The sequence below is a fragment of the Lytechinus variegatus genome, chromosome 2 (genome assembly GCF_018143015.1).
Source record: "Lytechinus variegatus isolate NC3 chromosome 2, Lvar_3.0, whole genome shotgun sequence".
NCBI classification, from domain to species: domain Eukaryota; kingdom Metazoa; phylum Echinodermata; class Echinoidea; order Temnopleuroida; family Toxopneustidae; genus Lytechinus; species Lytechinus variegatus.
In genome coordinates, this window is record NC_054741.1 from 52905242 (window position 1) to 52929867 (window position 24626).

A 24626-nucleotide genomic window follows, 5' to 3' on the forward strand; every position below is an offset into this window, starting at 1 on the left:
CTCTTTCTGCAACGGGCCCCTGGAGGGACTGAGATATTAAAAGAAAAGTGGATAGAATTGGAGGTGAATTGGAAAGGCCAGAAAGTGGAGGTTTGAAACTGAAAGAGTATTCTTTCCAAATTGAGTGTAGTCCTTAAAATTACTGTAAACCAGGAGTAGAAAGCTGAGTAGTAGTAGGCAGGCTTGAGTAGGTGAGAGAAGGCTGGCTTGAGTCAGCGAATAGAGTAGTAGCAGGAGCAGGAGATTAGACTTTTCGGGCAGGTTGACTGTCCGTTTTCAGGAGCCAAAAAATGATTGGACACGTGAGAGCATGTGTTGTTTATCCGTAAAATGGCTGCAGCATTTGCTTATGGCAAATATGAACAGGGTTTAAGTTTCCCTTATTAAGTATTGTAGTATTTTGTATAGGATTCTGTTGGCAAAATAGAAGGGAAATATGCTTTGATAGTAACAAGGAAAATTCATAGATCTCCATTCATATACAGGTTCAATAGTATTGTACCAATAAAATAGCCACACCATTTGCATTTTTTTGTGGATGGTTTTTATGAACTTGTCACTTCAGTCAGACCTCATCTTCTTGGAGTTTTTTTCAATATTCATGCCTGCTAGTTCGTTTCCATGTTGTCCCATACTTAATTTTGATATTGACTATCTATTGTTGAAATAAATTCTAACACTGGTAAACATTCTATAGAATTTACAACTTTATAATGGACATAATACTCTGAGGAATCATATGACAGAAATGCAGGAGTTTGCCTGATGGGGCTGATAGATTGAATGTGATGGTAGCCTCAAAAAAGGAGGAGAGAGGGAATACAAAGGAAGCAGTATGATTAATGTGACATGTCTTTTGTTGCCATTAACAAAAGAAATTTCAAAGGAGGGGGTTACTCTCTAAACAAACGCTTGAATACATAAATGAAAATATTTTACAAGTACTCCATTGTTAAAGCCCATCTAAGGCTTTGGAAAAGGGGCTGGTGATGTCAAGTATACATATCAAACTGAACATTACAATATTAGAAATTGGTCATTTGATGTTTGTTGGAAGTTGCAATTCAAATATGGCATTTTCAGCCATTAGAATTCAAATTTGGCATGTATGCATTCTCTTGATAATGTTTTTATGTTTGATTAAAATGGTCTTTGAGCACTTTCAATGACTAAAATTTCAAATGTAGTAATGTCATATTAGAAGGCTATAGACAAACAATGGGTGATTTCAAGTTCAGTGTTGACCTTATAGTGTTGGTGTTACTGTTAGGTCAATTCTTACACTCGATTATAACACCAAACATAAAATGAAGATGGTCACTCACTGATTGTTGAGATGTCAACAATGTGATCTGGATCAGTTGTACAAACTCTGAATAAGTGTCGGAGCTAGGGGAAGCAATCCAAATTTCAACACCAACACCAGAGCCAACACCGGACAAATCACCCATGGTATTCTGTAATATTCAGCCCATTCCATGCATGAGAAGGGATATTGAAAAAAAATATGATGACATAATTATCTTGATCAGGCCCCAGTGGCCCATTTCGTAAAGAGTTACAACGATTGTAGCTTTGCCATTATGGCAACTACCATGGCAACAGGGGCTCAGCAGCCAAATCCAAATCAAGGTTACCATGGTAGTTCCCATTATGGCAATGTTGCAATTGTTAAAATCTTTAGGAAATGGGGGGGGGGGCAGCAGATCTCTAGAAATCTGTAAATCAAATAATAATAAAAAACCCACATATCTTCATTAAATTATATCCTACACATCCTTACTGTTTGAGAGTGTATGTTCATATAAACTATAATCTAGTAATGAACTGGAATAGTGTCATGGACTTTGGGGAATTTTACCAAAACCAAAGATAGGCTTTAATAACTGAACATAATAAACTAGGAAGTAGTTTTAACATATTTTTTTAAAAGCAATCATAGGAAGTTATTTATAGAACGACTTCCCATTTTTAAGGGCATCCTAGACATTTGCTGTTTTTAATATGAGTTTGTCTGTTGGATTTTCATTTGCAGTATATCATACTTTTTTGGTAACCTGAAAGTGAGTAATTCATATTGTTGTATTGTGTCTGAGGACCTTCACCTCTTTTTGAAGGTAATATCAGACTCTTGTTATTGTAAAATGATTTGAATGCACTGAAGTCCAAAAGCAAATAATGCTATTTGTTTCGCTGCTGAAAACCCAATGGCATGTTGTATTGTAAATAGCTATCTTGGTTTCATATGGTACTTGCTGGCATCGGTTGAGTAGTGAGGATTCAATGCTTAGACAGGAGATACAGTTAGGCTTCTATTGATTCTGTTTCTTTGCTAATTCTTGATGTTATATTCGTATGAATTGTATGAATTAGCTTGTATCAGGACAGGTTCTACAGGCAAGTCTGAGTATTTTCAGCTTGGTTTGTATTGACAGTTGTTGTTGAAAGTAATTGAGGGTGGTTAATTGACTGATAGGTTGTTGTTGGTTTTGTGACAAATTTGTGATTCCTCAACTATTTAAGGATATAAGTCTATTACCAGACATTATTTCAAACCTTACATTTTGATGGAGTTATTCTTGGATAATTTTAGATGCCCTTATTATTTTGGAGCAGACTGTTGAACATGAGATCTCTATTAGTACTTGGAAACACAGCATCCTGTGCATATAGTATAATATGAAATTGATTTTTTTAATGTTTATATGTCAAAGTGTCACAATATGACACTTATGAAGTGTTGGGCACAGTACAAATGCATGTTTGGGTGTAATTGATAGCTAATACTACCAGGAGAAAATCAATAGAAAGTGCTTTTTTGTTCATGTACAAAGCAATATAGGCCTACACGCAGCAATGACCTTATCGCAATAGGCATGTGTGTATTCATGATACATGCAACTAGGTATTGGCTCTGTACTAATTTCTTGGCTGGTCATTATTTTCTGGATTGGAGATGATCCTTATATAATCAATCATAGATCAGTGTTAACCTGTTCCCTTCTGGAACCAGGTGGTTCCTGCGCAAAGTCCATGGGACACCCAGTTGAAGGATTGGTATATTTAGAAGATTGGATTGGACCATTTGATTATCTCTTGATTTATTTTTTATGAATAGGTTGGATACAAATGAATCCAAGAAGATACAGCTGAGGCAAGTTGAACAGTATCTGTTTCAACATTCATGATGGCAGCCTCCTGAGCTCGTTGATTACATTGTAAAAACTTAAATTAATTTTAATTTCATTTCAACGAAAGACTTGTACTTGAAATGGTTGTTTTGTATTCCTTTTATATTGTGACTATATTGTTTATTTTATGTATTATTTATGTATATTGTATATGTAACCATATCTTATTGATGTATTCTATTTTAAAGTGCAGAAGTAAACAAATAGATTTTTTTCTTTCTTTTGTGTCTCTCTTAGACGAAGCTGAGGCTTGAGATGCAGCTTGAGAGGGTGAAACAGTCTCATCAGAAAGAATTAGATGCCAAAGATGAAGAAGTAGAGGAGGTTCGGGCAAGTGCACAAAATAAGGTAAGGTCATTTACTTTGCAGAAGATAGAATGAAGGAATAAATGAGGAGTTGTTTAGAGGCACAAGGTCAACTTTCTCCACTCTTTTTCTCCGCTTTTTCTTGTTTCTTTTAAATATCTTTCCATTTGGGTTGGATTTCCATTTAAAGTAAAGATCAAAATAAGGTAAGGTCATCTATTTTGCAGAAGATAGGATGAGGGAATAAATAGTTTTTATTTTTTAGATGTGCAAGGTTAACTTTCACCTCTCTGTTTCTCTGATTTTTCTCATTTCTTGTAACCAACTTTCCATTTGGGTCAGATTTCCATTTAAAGTCAAGATCATAATGGCTCTTTGAATTGATATCATTCTTATATAAGAGTGTTTTATCTTTAGGAACTGACAACCGTAAGGTATTTGAGAGCAATTCAAATATTGTGTGAAGCCCGGCACACAATATATGATTCGTTGCGATCCAAATTTCAAAGAAATTGTAATCAAATTTGATTTGATGAACATTGCAACCAATAAAATTTTAACGACCAGAGTTAAATAAAATGGTAGTACTACTGAAATTGAAATCCAGTCTAGTTCAAGTCTAGTAAAATAATAATAATGATATAATATTCCGCATTTATATAGCGCTTTATACATCGGAACGACGTCTCTAAGCACTTTACAGACATATTATTACCCCGGTCATCGGATCCTTGCATGCCCGCATACAATGTGTGCACCTTCTCCACTCCCTGGGGAGCATTCCAACAAGAGTTCCAAGACTCAATTGCTAGGCATACTACATATAGGCTTTCACATCCTACCGGGTACCCATTTAACACCTGGGTGGAGAGTGGCAAAGTGTGGATTAACGCCTTGGCAAAGGACGCTAGGCCATGGTGGGATTCGAACACACGACCCTCTGATTACAAGGCGACACCACGCTACACCACGACGCTTCCAAGATAATAAAAATAAAATGATTTTACTTCCTGGAACTTTCATATTAAATGCAAAATGTGATCTGATACAAAATCATGTTGTATTGGATCGAATAGTGTGCACTGGGCTTTAAAGGGCAAGATTGATCTGATTCACTCCAAGCTAGTCACATACGGCAACGTGCCATCTTCTACCAAGCCAAACCTGTGGACAGCTGAGGTTATGGCTGAATTCACATATTCAATTGGCCTCGTGTGAGCACACACAGAATAAAAGCTTGTATTTCTAAAAACTGGGTCATGATTCAACGTATATCTATAGAAATTAATGAAGTACACTCTGTCCCAACATTCAGTTCTCAAAAGCAAAACTACAGTCCTACATTGCAAAATTACAAGCGATTTACGTCTTGTTTCTGGCAAAATTTTAACAATGGATATGAAACTTGAATAATGAAATATGCAATCAAAATTTGTAGTGGAATATTCATATGCACTATGATAGGATGGATCCTAGGCTAATGGAAGTTTAGTGAACCATTGTGTTAAGATTGAAATTAGGCTGAGATAAATATTAAGTTCCCTAAGTGCTCCTAGGAAGGATATTACTCCCAACTAGTGAATCCAGGGGGCGTTTTATCAATATTTTCGTCCGACCAGTTGTCAGATCTGACAACTTTCCTGGATTCTGATTGGTTGAGAAGCACTGTTACTATAGTAACTGTCGGATAAAACAGGATTTGTCGGATAAAACGTCTGACAAGTCCTTTCATGAAACTCTACCCAGGCTTCTAATATGAACACCAAGGGAATGTTTCCATGAAGCATCTTATCAGCTCTTTTCTATGACTAGTTTGTTCAGAGCCAGTCAGACGCAAGGATTTCAGTAGCTTATAACAAATACATTCCTTTGAACACCAGGTGAAACAGATGGAGATCCAATTAGAAGAAGACTACGAGGAACGCCAGTCTGTCATGAGGGAGAAGAGAGAACTGGAGAGACGGGTCCAGGAACTGCTAGATAAGCCTTTAGCTTCTGACAAGGACACAGAGAAGAGGTTGCGGAAGGACCTGAAGAAGACCAAAGCACTGCTCAAAGATGCCCAGACGATGCTGGATAGGCAGAACTCGGCGGCTCCTAGTGGAACAAAACTCAAACAGCTGAAGAATGAGGTCAGTTGTTGAAAAGGAACATTAAATCTAAATTGGCAGTGTAACAAATTAAAAAAAAAAACTGTTTAAATGTGCAATTTGTCAACTCTTTGGTAAAATACTCTCTTATTGTGAGTTTTAATTTCATGTTAAATCTGTATGAAAACAAAAATAAAAATGAAGGATAGTTGCCAATTTTAGGAGCAAAATATTACACTTGGGTCCCATCTTATGAAGAGTTGCAATTCATCCAATCAACCACAACTATGGAAAGCCAGCAACGTCATGTAAAATACATGTTAAGAATATTTTCTAGACATGATGAATATTCATATAATCATGTTTTTCTTCAGAATTCAATGTCTTTCTCTTTGTTTACAATGGACATTGCACAAATTTCCTCAAGAAGAAATGATGACACTGATGGATTTCCATTTACATGAGGTTGATTGGATTAATCGTAACTCTTTGTAACAAATCATAGTCACTCACATCGCACAATATAGAGTTGTCCATTAAGGAACTGTACGAGCAGGGATCAGTGGTGTACATATAACATATTCTATGTATATTTTCACCCTAGCTTGAAGATGCTACGTTTGCTACAGCCTCAGCGGTGAAGGCGAGACAGAATCTTGAAACAGAATTATCAGAGCTGCAAGCGCAATTAGATGATATGATGAAAGCCAAGTCAGATGTAAGTACATGAAGGGTATTTAGATCTATTTGGAGACAAAAATCTTAGGGAAAAAAAATTCTCAAAAGTTCAGGAGAAGGAAGAAACATGGCTGCCCTAGCATGTTATACAATGGGTGATTTCAAGTTCAGTGTTGGTGCTGGTATTGGAAGCACAGTTTAGATTACATTCCCTCCCTTACCATTGCTTTACCCTGCAAAAATAATAGCTATTGGTTTGGTAAAAAGTATAAGGTTTATTTTTCTAGTTTGGTCTATCTTTATGTACAATTCTTAATTGAAAGTGGGTTTTGGTTATGACATTTCCTTAAAAATTAAATATGATTGTTTATCGTTTATATTCAAAATATTTTTTGAATATAAATGAACATTCAAGTGGAATGAACGCAATCACAGGACTAATTTTCAAGCAGAGACAGATAATAGCACTGTTCTAGGTGACATCACTTTCAACACCAGTGCTGCTATTACCACCACCAATAATTTTTGTCAAAGAAATAAAACAATCTTTGATATGAGTTTAACAAAATGTAGCATTTTTAATACGAAATGTTGTGATTCATATTATGTTTTTTCTTTCTTTATCTGTGGTTTAGGCTGAGGAAAGACTATCAGTCGCCAATCGAGACAAGACAGAGTTGGAGAGCAAGTTAGAGGATCAAGAAGAAGATTTCAATGATCTACTCAAGAAACACAGAGCTCTCATTCACCAGGTATGTCCAGCTTTCCTGTCTTTGTTTTACCATCCTCACTGGGAAGGAGTATTTCATTGATATCTGTTATAAGCTACTGAAATCCTTGCATCTGATTGGCTGAGACCAAATTCATCAGTGATTGTCATTGATGAGATGCTTTACTAAAGCTTCCCCGGAGGAATTGAACTTAGTGTGATGGATGGCTAGCTTTCTTAGCACCCGACACCTTTTGAACTCATCCTGAAAACATTCAGTTCATTAGGTACAATGCAGATTGCATTAAAACTTGTCTAGTAGATGTACTGATTGACTGTGTCTCTAAACTTTTGCTATTTTAGTTTATCATATATTCTCAAAAAGGATGTGAGGATTATACATGCTTATAAAATGACAATGAAAAAGAAGAGGGCTTTTTCAGAAATTGTCTTATATTGCAATTCAAATATTAAATAGCCTCTCACCTTTTTATTGAAATTTTATTCTAACACCACACATAACAGTAGTAATTGATTCTGAAAACAACAAATGCAATTAGTGGACATTAGCACAGAAGAATATATGCACATAGTTTCTACATTACATTAATCATTATATTATTATGGTATGAATGGAGGAATGTATGTGCCACTATTTAACAAATAAAAGGCCATTGTAGGCATCAAAACATTTTTTTAAATCAAGAATTCGGTACTGAAAAGCTGCTGAACCTGAATTGAATATTCCTTTAACATTAAATAAGCATAAATATAGATGCAATGAACTGCACTTGATAAAGACATTACAATTTCATTTAAATCATATATTTATACATATCTGTATTTTTTTTTTAAAGATGTCTAACGAGCAAGCCAAGGTCAATGAACACCTTGAAACGATAGCAGATCTAACCAATGAGAAACAGGAATTACAAGAGAAGGTAAGTCAGGCACTGTCATCATACCCTATATGTTGATTATTGTATTCATGTGATCATCCTATATCTACAGTTGGGGGTTTTATAAAGCTGTTCATAAGTAAAGAGCGACTTTAAGAATGACTGGTGAACCTTATGCGCTAAATGATCACCAACTAACATTTAATGGTGAACATCATTTACCACAAGAAAGGATCACCAGTCATTCTTAAAGTTATTCTTAACCTACAAACAGCTTTATGAAACAGCCCCCTGGTATATTTGCAAGGCAAAATGAAAAAAAAAAGTTTGAGTTTGTCTGGCAAATAGGCCATACAGCGTTCAAATCTACTTGACAATTCCATAATTTAGGCACAATGTTTGAACATTGAGTTTAGGCAACAAAACTTGCAGCTTATGGCGAGACGGAATTTGAAGTATTACAATAAGTACACTACAACGATGAATGGCATGCATTCAAATATCAGTGGCATTATTCTAACACCCCCCAAAATAACTTGAAAGAAAATGACCATAGAGCGATGTTGGCTCAGTCGGTAAAGCGTCTGCCCGTCGAACCAAAGATTGTGGGTTCGAGTCCACCTCAGGCAGATGACTGAAGCCAGTGCGTTGTCAGTAAACGTCTCTCCCCTGTTTCATAGATGCAGGCTATGATACAGTGGAAAACACTCCATCACTCGATAGGAGGTTAAAGGGAGGCCCCGTATTGAGGAGAATCACCACTTTTGCACGTGAAGAACCCACTGCACTATTCAAATAAGAGTAGGAGGAAACCCCACTTATCGGGAGGAGAGACCTGCGGGTCACAGTTTTGTGTAGGCGACCCAGATTGGCTGGCTCCTCCAATTACGCCTTTGAATGTCTTTGACAGATATATGGCGCTATACAAAAGCTGTGCATCATCATCATCACTTCTGGTTAAATTTCTGGGATTAAATGTTAATGGACTTTGCTGTTTAGTTTACTGTACTTACATGTGATTGCTCAGTCAGAGGAACTACAATGGTTTGGTAGAACAAGTGTCTCAAAGTTAATTCATTGCACTGATGACCTTCAGCCCTAATGATCCTCATAACCAGAGCATCATTTCATCATGAAAGTAATTTGTTGACAAGGAAGTCCTTAGTTTCTATTGATAAGAGATGCAATTTTACAATTAAGCCACCCTATCAAAAGACTGTGCCATGACTTTGAGCAGATACCTGCCTCAGTGCCTTGTAAAGGCCACCGCACACCTTACGATTGGTCTGCGACCCGATTTTTGGAATAAAAAGCAGTAGAATTTGATGCTGATATTGAGACATGCACTATCTTACTGTGTAAAGATCGAATTCATTGTGCAAATACCTAAGTTCAAATCTGTAACTATGCTATCATCCTTAAGAGTAAAAGTCACATTTAATACTAGTCGTAATAATGTCATAGCGATTGTACGATTTGCTACGATTTGAGACTAATTTGGCCTTTGCTCCAAGATAAAGGCTTGCAATCATCAGAAATGTTATATTAGTATTCCTTCGGTCAATGAGAACCTCAAATAAACAGATACTTTTTCATTCACATTTTCAGAAAATGAGCAAAATGCGATTTGTTTCAAACTCGGATCGTGGACCAGTCGTAAAGTGTGCAGTGGCCCTAAGGCAACACTCCCCATTCTCCATTGTTTTGTGTATGCCAAAATGGAAGGATTAGAATTTAATCACTTGTCCGTGATCTGTGAAAACTGGTCAGGTCTGCTTCTACTTACAAACACCATTTGATATTACTACATCCTGTCAGGTAAAATATACATACCATACACTGAACCATGATCTTATCTTGCTTTCTCCAAAAACAGGTCTCGGAACTACAAGGGAAGGTAGACTTCTTATCAGAGTCAATGGTCGATCGGACTCAAGTGAACAGACTAGAGTCTAAGGTTAGGGAATTAGAGGCCAAACTGGACCTTGAACATACAACCAAGAACAAACTTGAGGTAAGTAGACTCCTATTCCACAGTCTCTCTGGCCAAACCATTTCCAAACCGACTTCAGATGCAATATAATTGCTGGAATCGGTTTTGTTGGACTGTAGACTGTTATCTTTACAAAACCAGCTCATTTCATAATTGCAGAATGCTGGATTTTAAAAAGGAGTCTTCCATACTATAAGTGGACAGACAACTTGTCTATTTACATGAACATCAGATACCATGTCCCATATAGACCTTGCCAGCTGATTATTTTGTTTTAGAAAAACTCAGATTAACAGGATTTGAAATTGGCTTTATGGTGCTTCTCAATATCCTGTGTTATCTGATGTCATATGGTGTGAGCAGGACTGTAGTTACTTAAGTTTGTGTGAAGAAAAGATGAATTATTTCTTGTTTTCCAGAATACAAATACTATATTTTCTTTTACAATTTGTAGAGGAAAATGATAAGGAAACAAAATAGTGATTGAATGGGGAAAAAAATTGATGCTCTTTTTACATTTTTTGTGTGATTTCTTAGTTTGTTTCCCATTTGGCGAAGATTGTTTGAACACAAAAATTGTATTCTTTGAGTTACAATTAAATCTGGATTATGATAATAAAACTGTCAATCTTTTCTTTTATCATTTCTTGTACTTAGTCCTCATGATGTCAAGAGTTATGAGTAAAGCTGAGAATGGCTCATGAATACCTCCACAAGATTATAGTATATTGAAAAGTATCCCTTAACCAGTCTAAAAATTGACCACAGCTCTGTTGAGCAGAAACTTTACAATAATGTAATGTGTCTACTTTTAACTCCCTTTCAGAACCAAGTTGAGAGATTACGAGACTCCCTTGACCGGTCCAACAGTGACCATAGCTCTGTTCAACAGAAGGAGCTTCGGAGCCAGGAGGCTAGTAGAAAGCTCCAGCGGGAGATCAGGGAGCTACGAGAGGAGCAATCTGAGCTCCAACGGAAGGAGTCCGAGGCGACTCAGAAAAAACATGAGCTGGTAAGACATTGGTCTATTATATTTATTGTCGTTGGGAAGTTTACCCCGTTTGTTTTTTTTAATGAAAAATAAATAAATATATAAAGAAGAAAGTGTTATTGCAGGTTTGGTGATAATCTATAAAAGATTAGATAAAGTGAGGTGTATTTTAAATAAGGACTGTCAAGTTTTAATTGTGTTGATTCACATGTGATGTGCTCCCCATGTACATAGGTATGTAAAATACAATCATTTTTGTAATGCAGTTTCTGAAAATTTTAATCACACAACATTTTGGAAGGCAGATTAAATACAAGGTCATATTATGTTTTATTTGATAGTTTTCAAACTTTCATTGAAATATTGATAGCACTTTTTTTTTTGCTTTAGGGCAAATCCATAAAATGATCAATATTTTTGTTCATCCGACCCCCGTTTTTCTCAATTCTTACATTACTTCATGAACTGACCAAGTCATGGTCATTTGAGAACATTACAGACTGTCAAAAGAACCAGAAAATTTCATGAAGGTCCCACATGTAGGGGGTGGGACGTACATATTTTTACGGAATTGCCCTTAAGTTAGAGCAGAGTGGGCACCCTGTTTAACTCATCATAACTTGTATTGTGGTTTAATTGTGGTTACGACACTCTTGCTAAGATGAATGTTTCCTTTTTCATTTACCAGACCTGCTAACCAGTACGTTTTAGGCGTATTTAGTATGTTTTTGCAACCAAAATACGGCAGTATGTTTTTTCTTTAAAAAATTCTTTTTTTTTTTTACAAAATTGTAATTTATTGAGAAAAATCATCTCTATCTGTCTCTATTTCATAAAATGTACACAAATATGGTTATTAGATCAATGTAATTTCAGGTAACTTGTTTTTTTTCGATCATTTTGTTGAACCATATACACATGTTTCAATGTTTTTTTTTCATAGAAAGAGCAGTGCGCATTTTAGCTTGCATGCAGCTTGAGCACCGCGATGAGCGAGTGCGCCAAGCATTTTATTATGAAATACACTTTTTTTGGGAAAAATATTTTTTTTTTATCACAGAATACAGTTTTTCATTCCTAGAGGTTGGCAGGTCTGATTTACTTGACTGTTAATACTGCATTAGAATCAGATAATGCAATAGTAAATAAATTTCATGTGCTTGATCACAACTTCCTCAAATGCCTGCAACTTAACAGAAAAGAAAATAAAGCTGAATGTTTCAAATTTCATATTGATATGAAAGTTGTCAAGCTTTCTGTTCTTTATGGGTTTTGATGAGAATGAACTGGTAATTAAATCAAGAGGTTAATGCTTCAGGTACCAGATGGAAAAATTATTCAATTTTACACTTCCTGTCGTTTTTATTATACGCCTGTCTCTACGGGACGTATTATGGTATCATACCCGGTGTCCGTCCATCTGTCCGTTAACTTTTCCTTGTAAACGCGATACTTCAGTTTAATCTAACCTAGGCTCATATAATGTGTGTATGATACTAGCATGGATCCCAGGAAGCCTATTGATTTTGAGGTCAAAAGGACAAAGGTCCAGATCACAGTGACATGTTTTCATCTTACCCGTCTGAAGTCCTTGTAAATGTGATAACTTTAGTTTAATTTAAACTAGGCTCATATAATTTGGTGTGTATGATGCTAGCATAGATCTCAGGAATCCTATTGATATTGAGGTCAGACAGTCAAAGGTGAAGTCGCCACCTTCCACTTTTCTTACTCGACCAACTCAATTTTCCCGCTTTACAGGCGGGCATATTATGTGCTCGCCTTAGCGACACTCTTTTTTCATCTCTCACAATTCATCATGCTTCTTTTCATCGATGTGTGTGTTTATGTGTGAGTGTGGGAGTGCGTGTGTTTCAGTATCAAGATGTTTATTACCTTTCTTATTCTCAAGAATATTTTTGTTGAGAATTGGATTGAGGCAAATAATGAAAGTCTTCCTCATCTTTCCACCCGGCAATGACATGTTGAGCTCCTGTAAATTCAAAATTATGAATCACTGTCGGCTGAAATTTCATCATCGTAAAAGAACATTCTTGAAAAGACATTATCAAGTTATTTCTAGGAAATATCCATCTGGGGAAGGAGTTTGTGACTCTCATGATCAGCATTTCATGTTATCGCGTTCGTTTTTCATCATTTTGATTTCAATCAAATGCTCTTCAGCTTGGTGTAAAATGCACTGTCAGTTAGTGTTGGTACATTCAGTGTTTGACAAAGTAATCAAGTATATATTGAGAAGTTTTGATATGATGGGCAGTTTGATCTTTTTGTAAAATTATTCTATGGATGGCTAGATGTAGTGGCATGAAATACACAGATGGTGCAGAAATTCATCTTTAGAGAGTTTTCTTTTTTATTGTTGAGAAATGTACAAGTTTACTGTTCTATTTCTTGGGACTCTTACAGAAATCAGACATTCCTCATAATTGAATTGGAAGTCATTTCATCCCTTGTTTTTCCGAATTTGATGAGATTTCTCAGATAAATGTCGAATACAAACGCATCAAGAATGAAAGGTGATGCTAAACAAATGAGATTAACCATCTAGATTGCAGTCGTGTCGGCCTTGTCTTGATACATGCAGTCTCTGCCTAATTCAATTCTAGGTGTGAAGAGCTTGTCATAGCACCTACACCGCCCTCACTTGACAAAGACTGGTCATTTGATAGGCTTGTTACTGTCTCTGTCAGCAGTGCTGAATTTGCTTTCAGCTTTCATTGATAAGGTTCTCTCTGGGGAACATCAAAAAGGGAGAGTTCACACCAGTACAAAACAATGATACTCTTTTCTCAGAAGAGACATGGCAATGTTTCATATTTTAAAGCCTTTCTAGAGTTTTGTTGAAGAGTCAATGTTTTATTAGGTTGGACCTTAATATCAGAGAAGAAAAAATGTACAAATTTTGTAGTAATTGTTCTATAGTTTTTAATTGATTTCTTTGTTAGAAATAAAATTTGTCTGTCACATTGAGATATAGTGCCCCCTTTCATCGATGTTAGCGTTTCTTAAACAGACCCTTCAAACATTACATGAACTTTGTAGAGTCTACAGTTAAGTATTTACATCCGCTTTATTTTGCATAGTAAATCTTCATACTTTAGGTATTCTTTATTGGTAATCTGAGACTGAGATTACTTTTCTCAATTCGAGTATGATACTCTTGCTTTTTGAAGTAATTGATTATATTTGCCGGGCTTAACATAAGAAATATTTAAATACCTTGACAGGTTAGCAAGTGAAAGCTGGGGAGCGTTTCATCAATATTTTCATCCGACAAGTTGTCAGATCTGACATCTTTCCATGATTTTGATTGGCTGAGAGGCACTGTTCCTATGGTAACTGTCAGATAAAATGGGAATTGTCGGATAAAATGTCCGACAAGTCCTTTCATGAAATGCTCCCCTGAACTTGTTTATTTGCAATAAGGGTCCTTAAGAGTGATTTGAAGCAATTTGTCAGTAATGAAACCCTTGCTTCTGATTGACTGGAAGCAAAGTTGCCAGTAAAAATCACAGACAGGGTTCTTACTAAACACCACCATGTGTGAACTCACCTCTAGACAGTGTGCTTATGAAATCAACCAATTTACAGAGTAAAATGATAGGTGGTTCTATGGTGATCCTTTCACATCAACATCTTTTCCTCTGGCATTGCACCTTTGTGGCTTGTGAGTTGCTTCCCTTGTGTACCATCTTGTCTCCCTTTTAATCATTTTTACCCTGAAGGTGCCCTTTTGGAAGCAGGGTAATTTTGAACAATTTTATCTTCAAGGGAGGCTATTTTCAGACATCTTTTGGAAACTCTGGTTTTGTTGATGGTGAAATATGAAACATTGAACAAAGGTGAAAGTAGTGTTCATTATTGAGACATTTCATTAACCTATATTACCCCCATATGAGAGTCTTAATATGCCCCCTCCTTCATTTAATTTGTTTCTTTTTTCTCTTTCTCCCATTCAATCTCTATCTCACCGTGTCTTCCATTCTCATATCTCCATTTTTTGTTGCTCTAGAAATGAACTGTTTCCACTGTTATTTCCTTCATTTCAAAGAGTATACTAAAAGCAAATCGAATCAGCAAAATACCCAAAATTTGTAATTATAGAGCATTTGTCATGTGTGGGTTATGCATTTTATTGCTTTGTAGTAGGTTGTATGCAATGCTTTTTTGCTGGTTGGTAGGGGTTTTTCCCTGTGGTTACGGAAATCGATTATATTTGATTAGTGCGAAGGCAATTTCATGGAGCGATATAAAAACACCAGTCTTTGGCATTTAACTTCCGATACAGAATGAATGAATAGAATACTGGGAATGAAGGCATTAAAAAGCATTGTAGTATAATGGTTATTACTGCTGGAGACAGGCACCATCCAACAAATGGCATTCTTTTTAACAAATTATTCCTAAACCAGGTCTCATGCGATAACCTCTATACAGATTTTCCATTTGGACGTGTAGGAGTGTACTTTTTCTCGTGTATACACTATACAAATGTGTTCAAAAGTTAGTGAACCCCACCTCGAAATGCACTCCTTCATGCTGAGTGTTGAATGTAGACAACAACACTTCAATGTTCGGCAAGCACAGAGAAATAAACTTTATTGAATGTAATATTTTATCATGTGATTTCACAATTAAATATCTAAAATATGACAAACCTTGAACACTTTAAATATGTTCAGTCATCATGAGGGAACTTATGTTTGAGCACCACTGTATGTATTTTAAAAGTGTTCACTGTCAAAAATGATCTAATGTAAGTGAATATAATGTAAGTGTGGAGAAAATGCATACAAAGTCAATGGCCCGTATTCTGAAGTCGGGTTTAACTTAAACTCAGGTTTAAAGTTACGGTCTAAGTATGGACAGCCTATTGTTACATAATCACTAACAGTAGAGATATTATACTTCAGCTCATTCGGCTCTCAAATCATTCATAATTGTGTAGGAAGTATAAATAGATGATTGTCTTTACCGTCGATGAATCAGGAAAGAGCGCAGTAAACATAAGAAACATACAACTTAATACAAATTTTGATACTTATGGCTTCCCATACTTAAACCACAACTTTAAACCTGAGTTTAAGTTAAACCCTACGTCAGAATACGGGCCATTGTGTTTGAGCAAGTCGAGATTCTGGGTACCAAGATAATGTATAAAGCAAAAAGAACCAACATTGTCATAAAGTATTAAGCACTGTATATAAGTGGAATACTACTCGAATTATTGTTATTAATGAATAGATTAAAACAAAACAATTACATGCATTGCAGTAAAATCCCTATAAATCTGTTGTTTATTTACAAAATCAAGCATTTCAAGATTGATTTTTGAACAGAAGTGAGTGGTATGTAAATCTTATAAATGTCAAAAGCTCTACAGTCCCTGCTGAAATGTTCACTGTTTATCATAAAAAAATTAATTCACTCAACCTCTTCAAATCAAGATGGACATCGCATTTAATTGACATTCATTCAACTCGACTATCCCTGTTATTCTTCCTAATTTGAAGAAATTAAAAATACACGTACTTGTGTTGAGCCAAACGGATATAAACTCAGTTAAGTTGCACTAACTCTAAGCACCATTCTACCTTTATCATGCGCAAAGGTAATTTTCACCTCACAAGGACTCAACCTTCTCTAGTTTCTGTATGTCCTGATAATTTTAATGATTCTTTCCAAAACTAGGTCTTCTCTTGAATGGCTTCTGCTCGAAATTCGGAATACAGGTCGATTACAAGTGGGCCAATTATGCATCCATGTGGTACTCCAAAGTGTCCCTGGGATTTTGTGGTTCGTTAATACTTGGAGATGAAAGGAACGAAAGATGTCTATTATTCCCAGTATGATACTTTGAAATGAGATATGGCAGTGCCAATAACAGGCCTTTCCAAGCCCCCAGACTCTAAATTGCTCTCCATTCATACCTGCGACTATGATTCACAATTTATTGCATGATCTGATGGAAAAGTAGAATCCTAGTATTCATCTCTGTACATATTTGTATAATGTTATGAGACAAAACAAACATAACCATATTCCACTGAAAAACCATATAAAATGCCCTTTTTCATTTTGCTGGCGAGAACTCATTTTGTCCGTCAAGAGAGCACCTAGCATTTTCATACCACATTTCTACTCTAGTTCATCTTTCACCGTCATGAATATTTTTACCTGCAATTTAAGGTTTGGTGGGAGAATGATGAATCTCGATTTGAAGAGACAAGTTATCCTTGACTTGTTTGCTGACATCACGTTAACAAGCAGTACTGGGGTGTAAGATTGATGGGCAGAGCAATAATTCTGACTTACTGCTTCCTCATTGCAATATGCTCTGAAAAGGAAATACAGGAACGAAAAAGCGTTGGCTGCTGCATTTCACAGTTTATTATGATTGAATTGTTTCACTATCCCTCAATAGAAATATCTCAACTTGAATAAACCAATACGGAATACTGAAATTCAATTGACTTGCAGAGCTGCAGATGAAGTCATCCCCTTCCTATTCTCTTCATAATGAAAGATTGAGACATTTCATTTCAGTATCATGCATTTCAAGACTATCAGCATCCAAATCATGCTTTTATAATAATTTCATATCAGCTCCAGTTATATCAACACAAGGAGAGGATAATATTACCAGTGCTGTTTTTTTTTTCATCTCCATAGTGTGGAATTTGTTGCTGTTGCTAGATCAGGCAGTACTAGTCTCTGAAATTTCTGTTTTTGTTAATGAAACGGTAGTCTCATCTTTTAAGGGGTACCTTAGGAGATACTGCTTCTTGGAAGTGTGCAATTTTTTAAATCATAATTTCCTGGTTACAAAGGGGAAAAAGTTAAATACTTAGAACTAGATATTCTTTTTATTTATTTATTTATTTATTTTTTATTCTTTTTTTTTGGGGGGGGGGCTTCCCAATGCAACCCATATTGACACTGTTAATTGTTGATGGGCTATGTTCACAACTTTGAGTTTAATATAAAAAAAGAACAGATCTTATCGGAAAGTCCTTACTTTGCTTCCAGAGGAAGAAAGAAAATAAGACCTTAATGTATTGAGAATCCTGGATGTTTTCCAAGCAAACAGATTTCAACTTTTGATGTTTAATGTCAATTTGTTACTGATGTTGAGTATTTTTTGTTGTATGATTGTGAAAGAATTCATTCTGCTTCTATAAAATATTCAGTCTATACCATGCTTGATTTTATCTGGAGGTATTTATAAATTGTGAGCATCGGTGAGGTGAAAAGCAGTTTAGGGGCAATTAACTTGGATTGGCTTTCTTGACAATGTTTTCCCCGGTTCAGATATTCCCATCTACACATCCTTAGTCATTTCATCACAAGGACGTGTTTCACATAGTCTGACTGAAATCTCTCTCAAATTCTTAATTGCTTTTATGATTTAACACATTACCGCATTGGTCAGATGTTGCTCATAAGATGCTCTCTACTGAATTGCAAATTTCAAATTTTTTGGACCACAACGCTGGTCTGATTCAAGAACATAGAAAATGTATTGTGAAGTGCCCTTCATGACAAAGAGCAAGCAAGGAGTCTTTATCGAAAGATGGTGTATCAAAACGGCAGTTTCCTCCTGGAATCTGAACAAACAGCATATTTGCAATTTTTCACCAGATCAGAAACTTAGGATTAGGCTGTTCCGGTTCACCAATTTTGACAAAGACCTCCCAGCTGCTCCTTGTTTTTTGGACAGGCATTTTCAATACATGTACTGCATCTATTCTGCATCTCAGTGCAAAATCCCCTTAGTATTTTGTTGTTTTTTTAATCTCAGATATGGTCAAATGGATCTTTCTCCCATTCACTTTCCACCTTGGACACTTTTCAAGATCACAAAAGTTTCCCATGACATCATAGGGAAACTTGATCTTGATAATATGAACATCTGCTAGAGATGTTTTGCTATCCATTAGTAAGAGAAATACTGCCTGAATCTGAACTCTTAATGGATCTGGTGTAAAGGATTTGAGCTGAAATATCATCCAGTCTTTGTAAAAACTCAAATCCTAATTGTCGAAAAGTCTTTGGGGAATTTGACATACATTTTTTGAGAGTCAAAAAGTTGTTTCATGCACATGCGCTCAAAGCGAAATGTAAATATCACTGTTTACAGGGGAAGTCCAACCCAATGAATATTTTGTTTGAATAAAAAAGAGTGAAATCAAACATTTCATCAAAATGGGCTGTAAAAGGTATGACATCAAAAAAATCACTCAATTTCACAGTTGTGTGTACACTGTACATCCTGGTCAGTATGCAAATGAGAGAACAAATGACTTCACCATGCAATATGTATTTTATTGTATGAAATGCAAGATGATTTATATATTTCTCCTCATAATGCAAAGCAAACTATTTGATTCCTCCCTGATCATGTAGTATTGCCATTGTTTTATTATTACAATTTGATGATGGGTCTCCTATTGTCAAATCTGTGAAAATTGAAACATTGTGTAATTCATAGATGGTAGGTAATTTTGCAAGAACTCAAAGGTTGCAAGGATATTTGCAAAGTGAAAACAGATGATCAAAACTTGTGAAAAAGGCCGAAAGAAAGTGCATCCATGATAGGATTGCGTGATTCTTCTCGTTGGCTGAAACAGGTTTGTAATGGTACGTCTGAATGCACGTGGGTTGAAGGGATAGTTTATGCTTTCCATCACCTGTGTATATACCTTTGCTCAATCCCATCATTGCGGCTTGTCAGCCAGCTAGTCTTGCCCCAGGCCTTTATATCCATTTGTCTCACTTTCAATTAGCCTGCTTGAACTGACGTGGGAATTGGAAATCATTGCCCACCTTGTGGTCTCTATGTGAAGAGGTTTTCTATGATGCCGTTCTCATTATGCTTTCTAAAACTAGTTTACTGGAAACCGATTCAGGAAACCAGTTTGGAAGATCACGTTGCTAGGGTTCCCACTTGATCACATGAAAGTTTTTCTAAATCACTTCACGTAAATCGCTCTTGTTGCTATGGAAACATTCTCAGTGGGGTGACATGTTTTCCGCGAAATTTGAAATCGCAGCATAGGTATTGTACACCTGTCTTGTGGAGCAGCACACTCAAAATGTGTGAAGATCGCTTCCCGAAGAACGGTTGTGTCCTCACGCTAAACCAGTTTAACGAGGCAAAGCGATCTTGAAAAGTACATCGCGAGGTGCTTTTCCAAGATCGCTTCCAAGACCGCTTCGACCGTTCTCATTACGTGTTATACTAGTTTCCACTAAACTAGTTTTAGGAATGTAGTGAGAACAGCCTCTATGTGAGCTGCATTTGAAGAGGGCATCCATGTGAGAATTGGTCACTTATGGAGCAGCATTTCAAGATGAGGGTGCGCTTGAGATCAATTAGTGAAGGTGCTGTGGTCAAGTGGTCTAAGGCACCGAATTAGACAAGTGGAAAGTCTTGGGTTCAATCATCAGCCTCAGCACCTATGCCAGTGAGCAAGCCAAATAATCAACTGTGCTCTTTAATCCTACTTTCAAATAAAATACGAAAATGCTGAATGCATTCATGTTAACTTTGTATGCGTTTTTTTTGTAATAGGAAGAAACCTCTAAATGATGAGATCATTGAATGACATTGATCACAATGCACCTCCAATACATCTGTATGCTTTGTGATATATACACACACATATAATCTATACAGTACATCCATCAAGAAAGGGAAACCATCTTTAGAGGTAGATATTACACTCAATATGTTTCAGTCATATACTCTACATTAATGGTAAGAGTAAAATCGCCTTTGATTTGAAATCAAACGCTTTTGTGATTTTTTCATACATTGCAGAATATAAAGAATAAATGCTTACGCATGTCAGACTTTCATTAGTGAATCTGAATCTCAAGTGTAGAATGTGAGTGAAGCAATCTAAAAAAAAATCTGTTCTTTGAGACGGATAACTAAATATTTGGTAAAATTGATATAGAAGATTCTATCAGAAAAGCAAAAATACTGGAAGATACATAAGCATAAATGGACATACAAATGTTAATAGAGCCAGTTGACGAATAATGTTACACTATCAGAGCAATCTTATCAATTCAAATAGATATATTGAAGAGACAAACTTAGGTTTTTTCTTTTTGGCCAAAGTTCGGGTCTATGTATTCTTGTTACTATGTTATAGATAGTCCTTAGAGTGTAACTAGAAGAAAAAAAACATAATTTGATAAAAAGAAAATAATTACGAACTATCATGATTACTATAAAGAGGGAAAAAAGTGGAGTGTGCTCCAATTTATTTGTATTAGTTACAAGCATCCCACCTTGCACTCTTCGCATTTTACGACAAATAAAAAAACATTTGACATGCCACTTTCAATTGACCCATTTGCCGGTGCAATACAGGTCTGGGAGGCCCGCTAGCTACAATACAAATTACAGGATATCTCCCAAAGTCGTATCTTGGTCATTAGTAAGAATTTGCAGTGACCCTATCCTGTGATATAGGTAACCCTAGAGCAAGGAATACCTCTGTCTTTACCTGCAACAAGTGGTGTCTTCCATTTTGAAGAGGACTAAGAAGCGATGTTTCAAAAGGGGACAAGCGGGAATGTTTACCATGAATTCGCTTGGGGGATTGTCCCTGAAATAATGTCATTAGTTGGAAGATAAGATTATTTTGATGGCTATTAGCAGGGTAAAGGTGCCTTTAGAGAATTTAATAAAGAGATTATCACTGAAACAAATCTTTACACTGGAACTGTGGCACTTTAGATACCTGAAAACCTCACTGTCAGTGTGCCATTAGAAAGTTTTCCTTTGAGCTTGAACCCTGTTTGAACAGTCTACAGGTAGCTCTATATTGTACCGGGAGTAAATAAAAATAACATTGATATTTTGTGGGATTTAAGATTTTAAATATATGAATATATTTTTTAAAAATTATGTTTGAATTTATTTTTTTAGACATGCTGATTTATTTTTAGGCCACACTCCTGCCATTTCTTGCCCAAAATTACTTCTCATATTTTTGTCCGTGACCTTTGATCAATGATTGTCATCCTTGTTTCACATATAAACAGATGTCCTTATGTCTCTTGGTCTATCTAGGGGCCCACAATTCATGGTTTTGTTCACCCCTAGAAAGCTTGCCATCACTTTTCATCAATAGTCTCCTTGTAACAATTTTGTTCAATTCCGTAAAAAAAGGCCTAAGGATATTCAAGAAGTGCATGCTTCATGCTAACAAACAACCAGAATACATCCATAATTGGTAGTCAAGGGTATGGAGGTTGTAAAAAACCAAGGTGCCCATGTGCATTCACCCCCAAAATATGATTGTGGTAATTTTGCCTTGATTTTGAATTGGCTGCTGAGCCATGTTTCTTACCCCATGGTAGTTACCATATTGATAGTTTCCATAATTGTACATGTATTGTTTGTCTTTATTCATGGTCCCCTGGTGAGACCTTACAAACAAAGATCCCTTTCTATTGATCTTCTTTGAAACTGTGTTTCGATATCCAGTCTAAAGTATTTCCTGGTTTATTCCAAAATTTGCTTAGTGTGAAGTACTAGGGGATTATTCTCCGGACTTTGAATCAGAGGGCCTGGGTTCAAATCCCAGCCATGGCATACAGTCATTCTTTCCTTCAGCAAGAAATTGATTCACATTCTGCTGCACTCATTCCAGGTGAGGCAAATTGGTACCTGGCAGGAATCAATTCCTTGAAATTCAAGTGTGCTGAAAATAATTACTGCAGCCAAGCTGAAACCTGGGTTAACATTAAAATCATAATGTATGCTATACTAAGAATCTTTGTTATTATTATTGAATTAATTCGCAAGTTGCCTGCTTAGTGCTTAAGCAGTACATGAAAGCATCAATACAGAGATTTGTTATTTCTTTAAAATTGTAAGCATTCTTTCTAAGGTTCATTTGCTCTCAGGGAAGTACATGCTAAATCCTCCCTCCTTGAAATAATGATATCCTCTTCAGATAAAAGATGGAGACCACTTTAATTCTCTTTGCTTTCTGAATGCTTAAAATAAATTTGAAAGATTGAAGTTTGATAGAGAGGGAAAGTATTCACCCATCTTCAATTTAACATATACAGTAAATCCTACCTCGTCCAGACAGCTCATTAATTGGATGGAGTAGCTGGAAGACATCCCATAAGATCAATATTTTGCCTGCATCTGATCAGGACCTGAAACATGAAATCCCATTACTTAATTATTAATAAATTTAACTGTAAAAAAATGATATGGATTGATTTTTGTCTCGCCCACCAGAGGTAAAGGCGAGACTTAGGGATCCAAATGTTTTCTGTTCGTCCGTCCGTCACAAACCTTATGACACATAACTCCACAACCCTAAGTCACTTTTCAACCAAACTTGGATGGTAGATGGACTTGGGGGACCTGCGTGTTATGCTGCAGTCGGAGGTCACATGGTAAGGTCAAAGGTCATTTTCAGGTCAACGTTAAAGTTTACATGCAAGTCAATGTTAAAGTTTACATGCAAGACTCTCTTATGACTCCTAACTCCGCAACCGTAAGTCACTTTTCAACCAAACTTGCTTAGTAGATGGACTTGGGGGACCTGCATGTTAGGCTGCAGTCAGAGGTCACGTGGTAAGATCAAAGGTCATTTTCAGGTCAACGTTAAAGTTTACATGCAAGACTCTCTTATTACACACATCTCCACAACCATAAGTCACTTTTCAACCAAACTTGGATGGTAGATGGACTTGGGGGACCTGCGTGTTATGCTGCAGTCAGAGGTCACATGGTAAGGTCAAAGGTCATTTTCAGGTCAACGTTAAAGTTTACATGCAAGACTCTCTTATGACTCCTAACTCTGCAACCGTAAGTCACTTTTCAACCAAACTTGGATGGTAGATGGACTTGGGGGACCTGCGTGTTATGCTACAGTCGGAGGTCACATGGTAAGGTCAAAGGTCATTTTCAAGTCAACGTTAAAGTTTACATGCAAGACTCTCTTATGACTCCTAACTCTGCAACCGTAAGTCACTTTTCAACCAAACTTGGATGGTAGATGGACTTGGGGGACCTGCATGTTATGCTGCAGTCAAAGGTCACATGGTAAGGTCAAAGGTCATTTTCAAGTCAACGTTAAAGTTTACATGCAAGACTCTCTTATGACTCCTAACTCTGCAACCGTAAGTCACTTTTCAACCAAACTTGGATGGACTTGGGGGACCTGCGTGTTATGCTGCAGTCGGAGGTCACATGGTAAGGTAAAAGGTCATTTTCAAGTCAACGTTAAAGTTTACATGCAAGACTCTCTTGCTACAACCACAAACACTTTTGCCTTCTCACTTCAACATAAAATATCTATAATCCATATAAACAATGACATTACATGCAAAAGACAATGCAGTAACATTTTATCAAGAAACCCTTTACATATTCAAAAAACTATTACATCCCACTTATTCCAAAAAAAACCTCTAATACAATTCTGTTGCATACTGTCACAAACACAAAATTCACATTTTACAGGTGGGCGAGACACAACATCGCTTATGCCTTGTTTTTATAAGGAATAGCTATTTTTCCTTTTTTCAATTACTCCCAAACTACCACAGTTAGCTGTGAACATTAATGGTTTGCATTTGCGTGGCCGATCGTTACTTTCATCAAATGCATCATCCCTCGATAGTGCTTTGGTATCATCTTCTCTAGTAGGTCCATGATGAAGGTGATGCTGACATTTACCCCTCAATTAATCCTTATCCGTTCC

The 24626-nt window shown here is 36.3% G+C and overlaps 1 protein-coding gene across 3 annotated transcripts in view; it reads left to right on the plus strand.

Moving 5' to 3' along the window:
• The window catches only part of LOC121408350 (unconventional myosin-XVIIIa-like), a 105044-nt gene that overhangs the window by 37697 nt on the left and 42721 nt on the right, over window positions 1-24626 (plus strand). For all 3 annotated transcript variants that reach the window (XM_041599789.1, XM_041599790.1, XM_041599791.1), the window contains 7 exons: window positions 3429-3539; window positions 5378-5629; window positions 6192-6305; window positions 6901-7017; window positions 7832-7915; window positions 9750-9887; window positions 10693-10878. In XM_041599789.1, coding sequence (XP_041455723.1) covers window positions 3429-3539; window positions 5378-5629; window positions 6192-6305; window positions 6901-7017; window positions 7832-7915; window positions 9750-9887; window positions 10693-10878 — 1002 coding nt within the window. The remainder of the gene's footprint in view (window positions 1-3428; window positions 3540-5377; window positions 5630-6191; window positions 6306-6900; window positions 7018-7831; window positions 7916-9749; window positions 9888-10692; window positions 10879-24626) is intronic.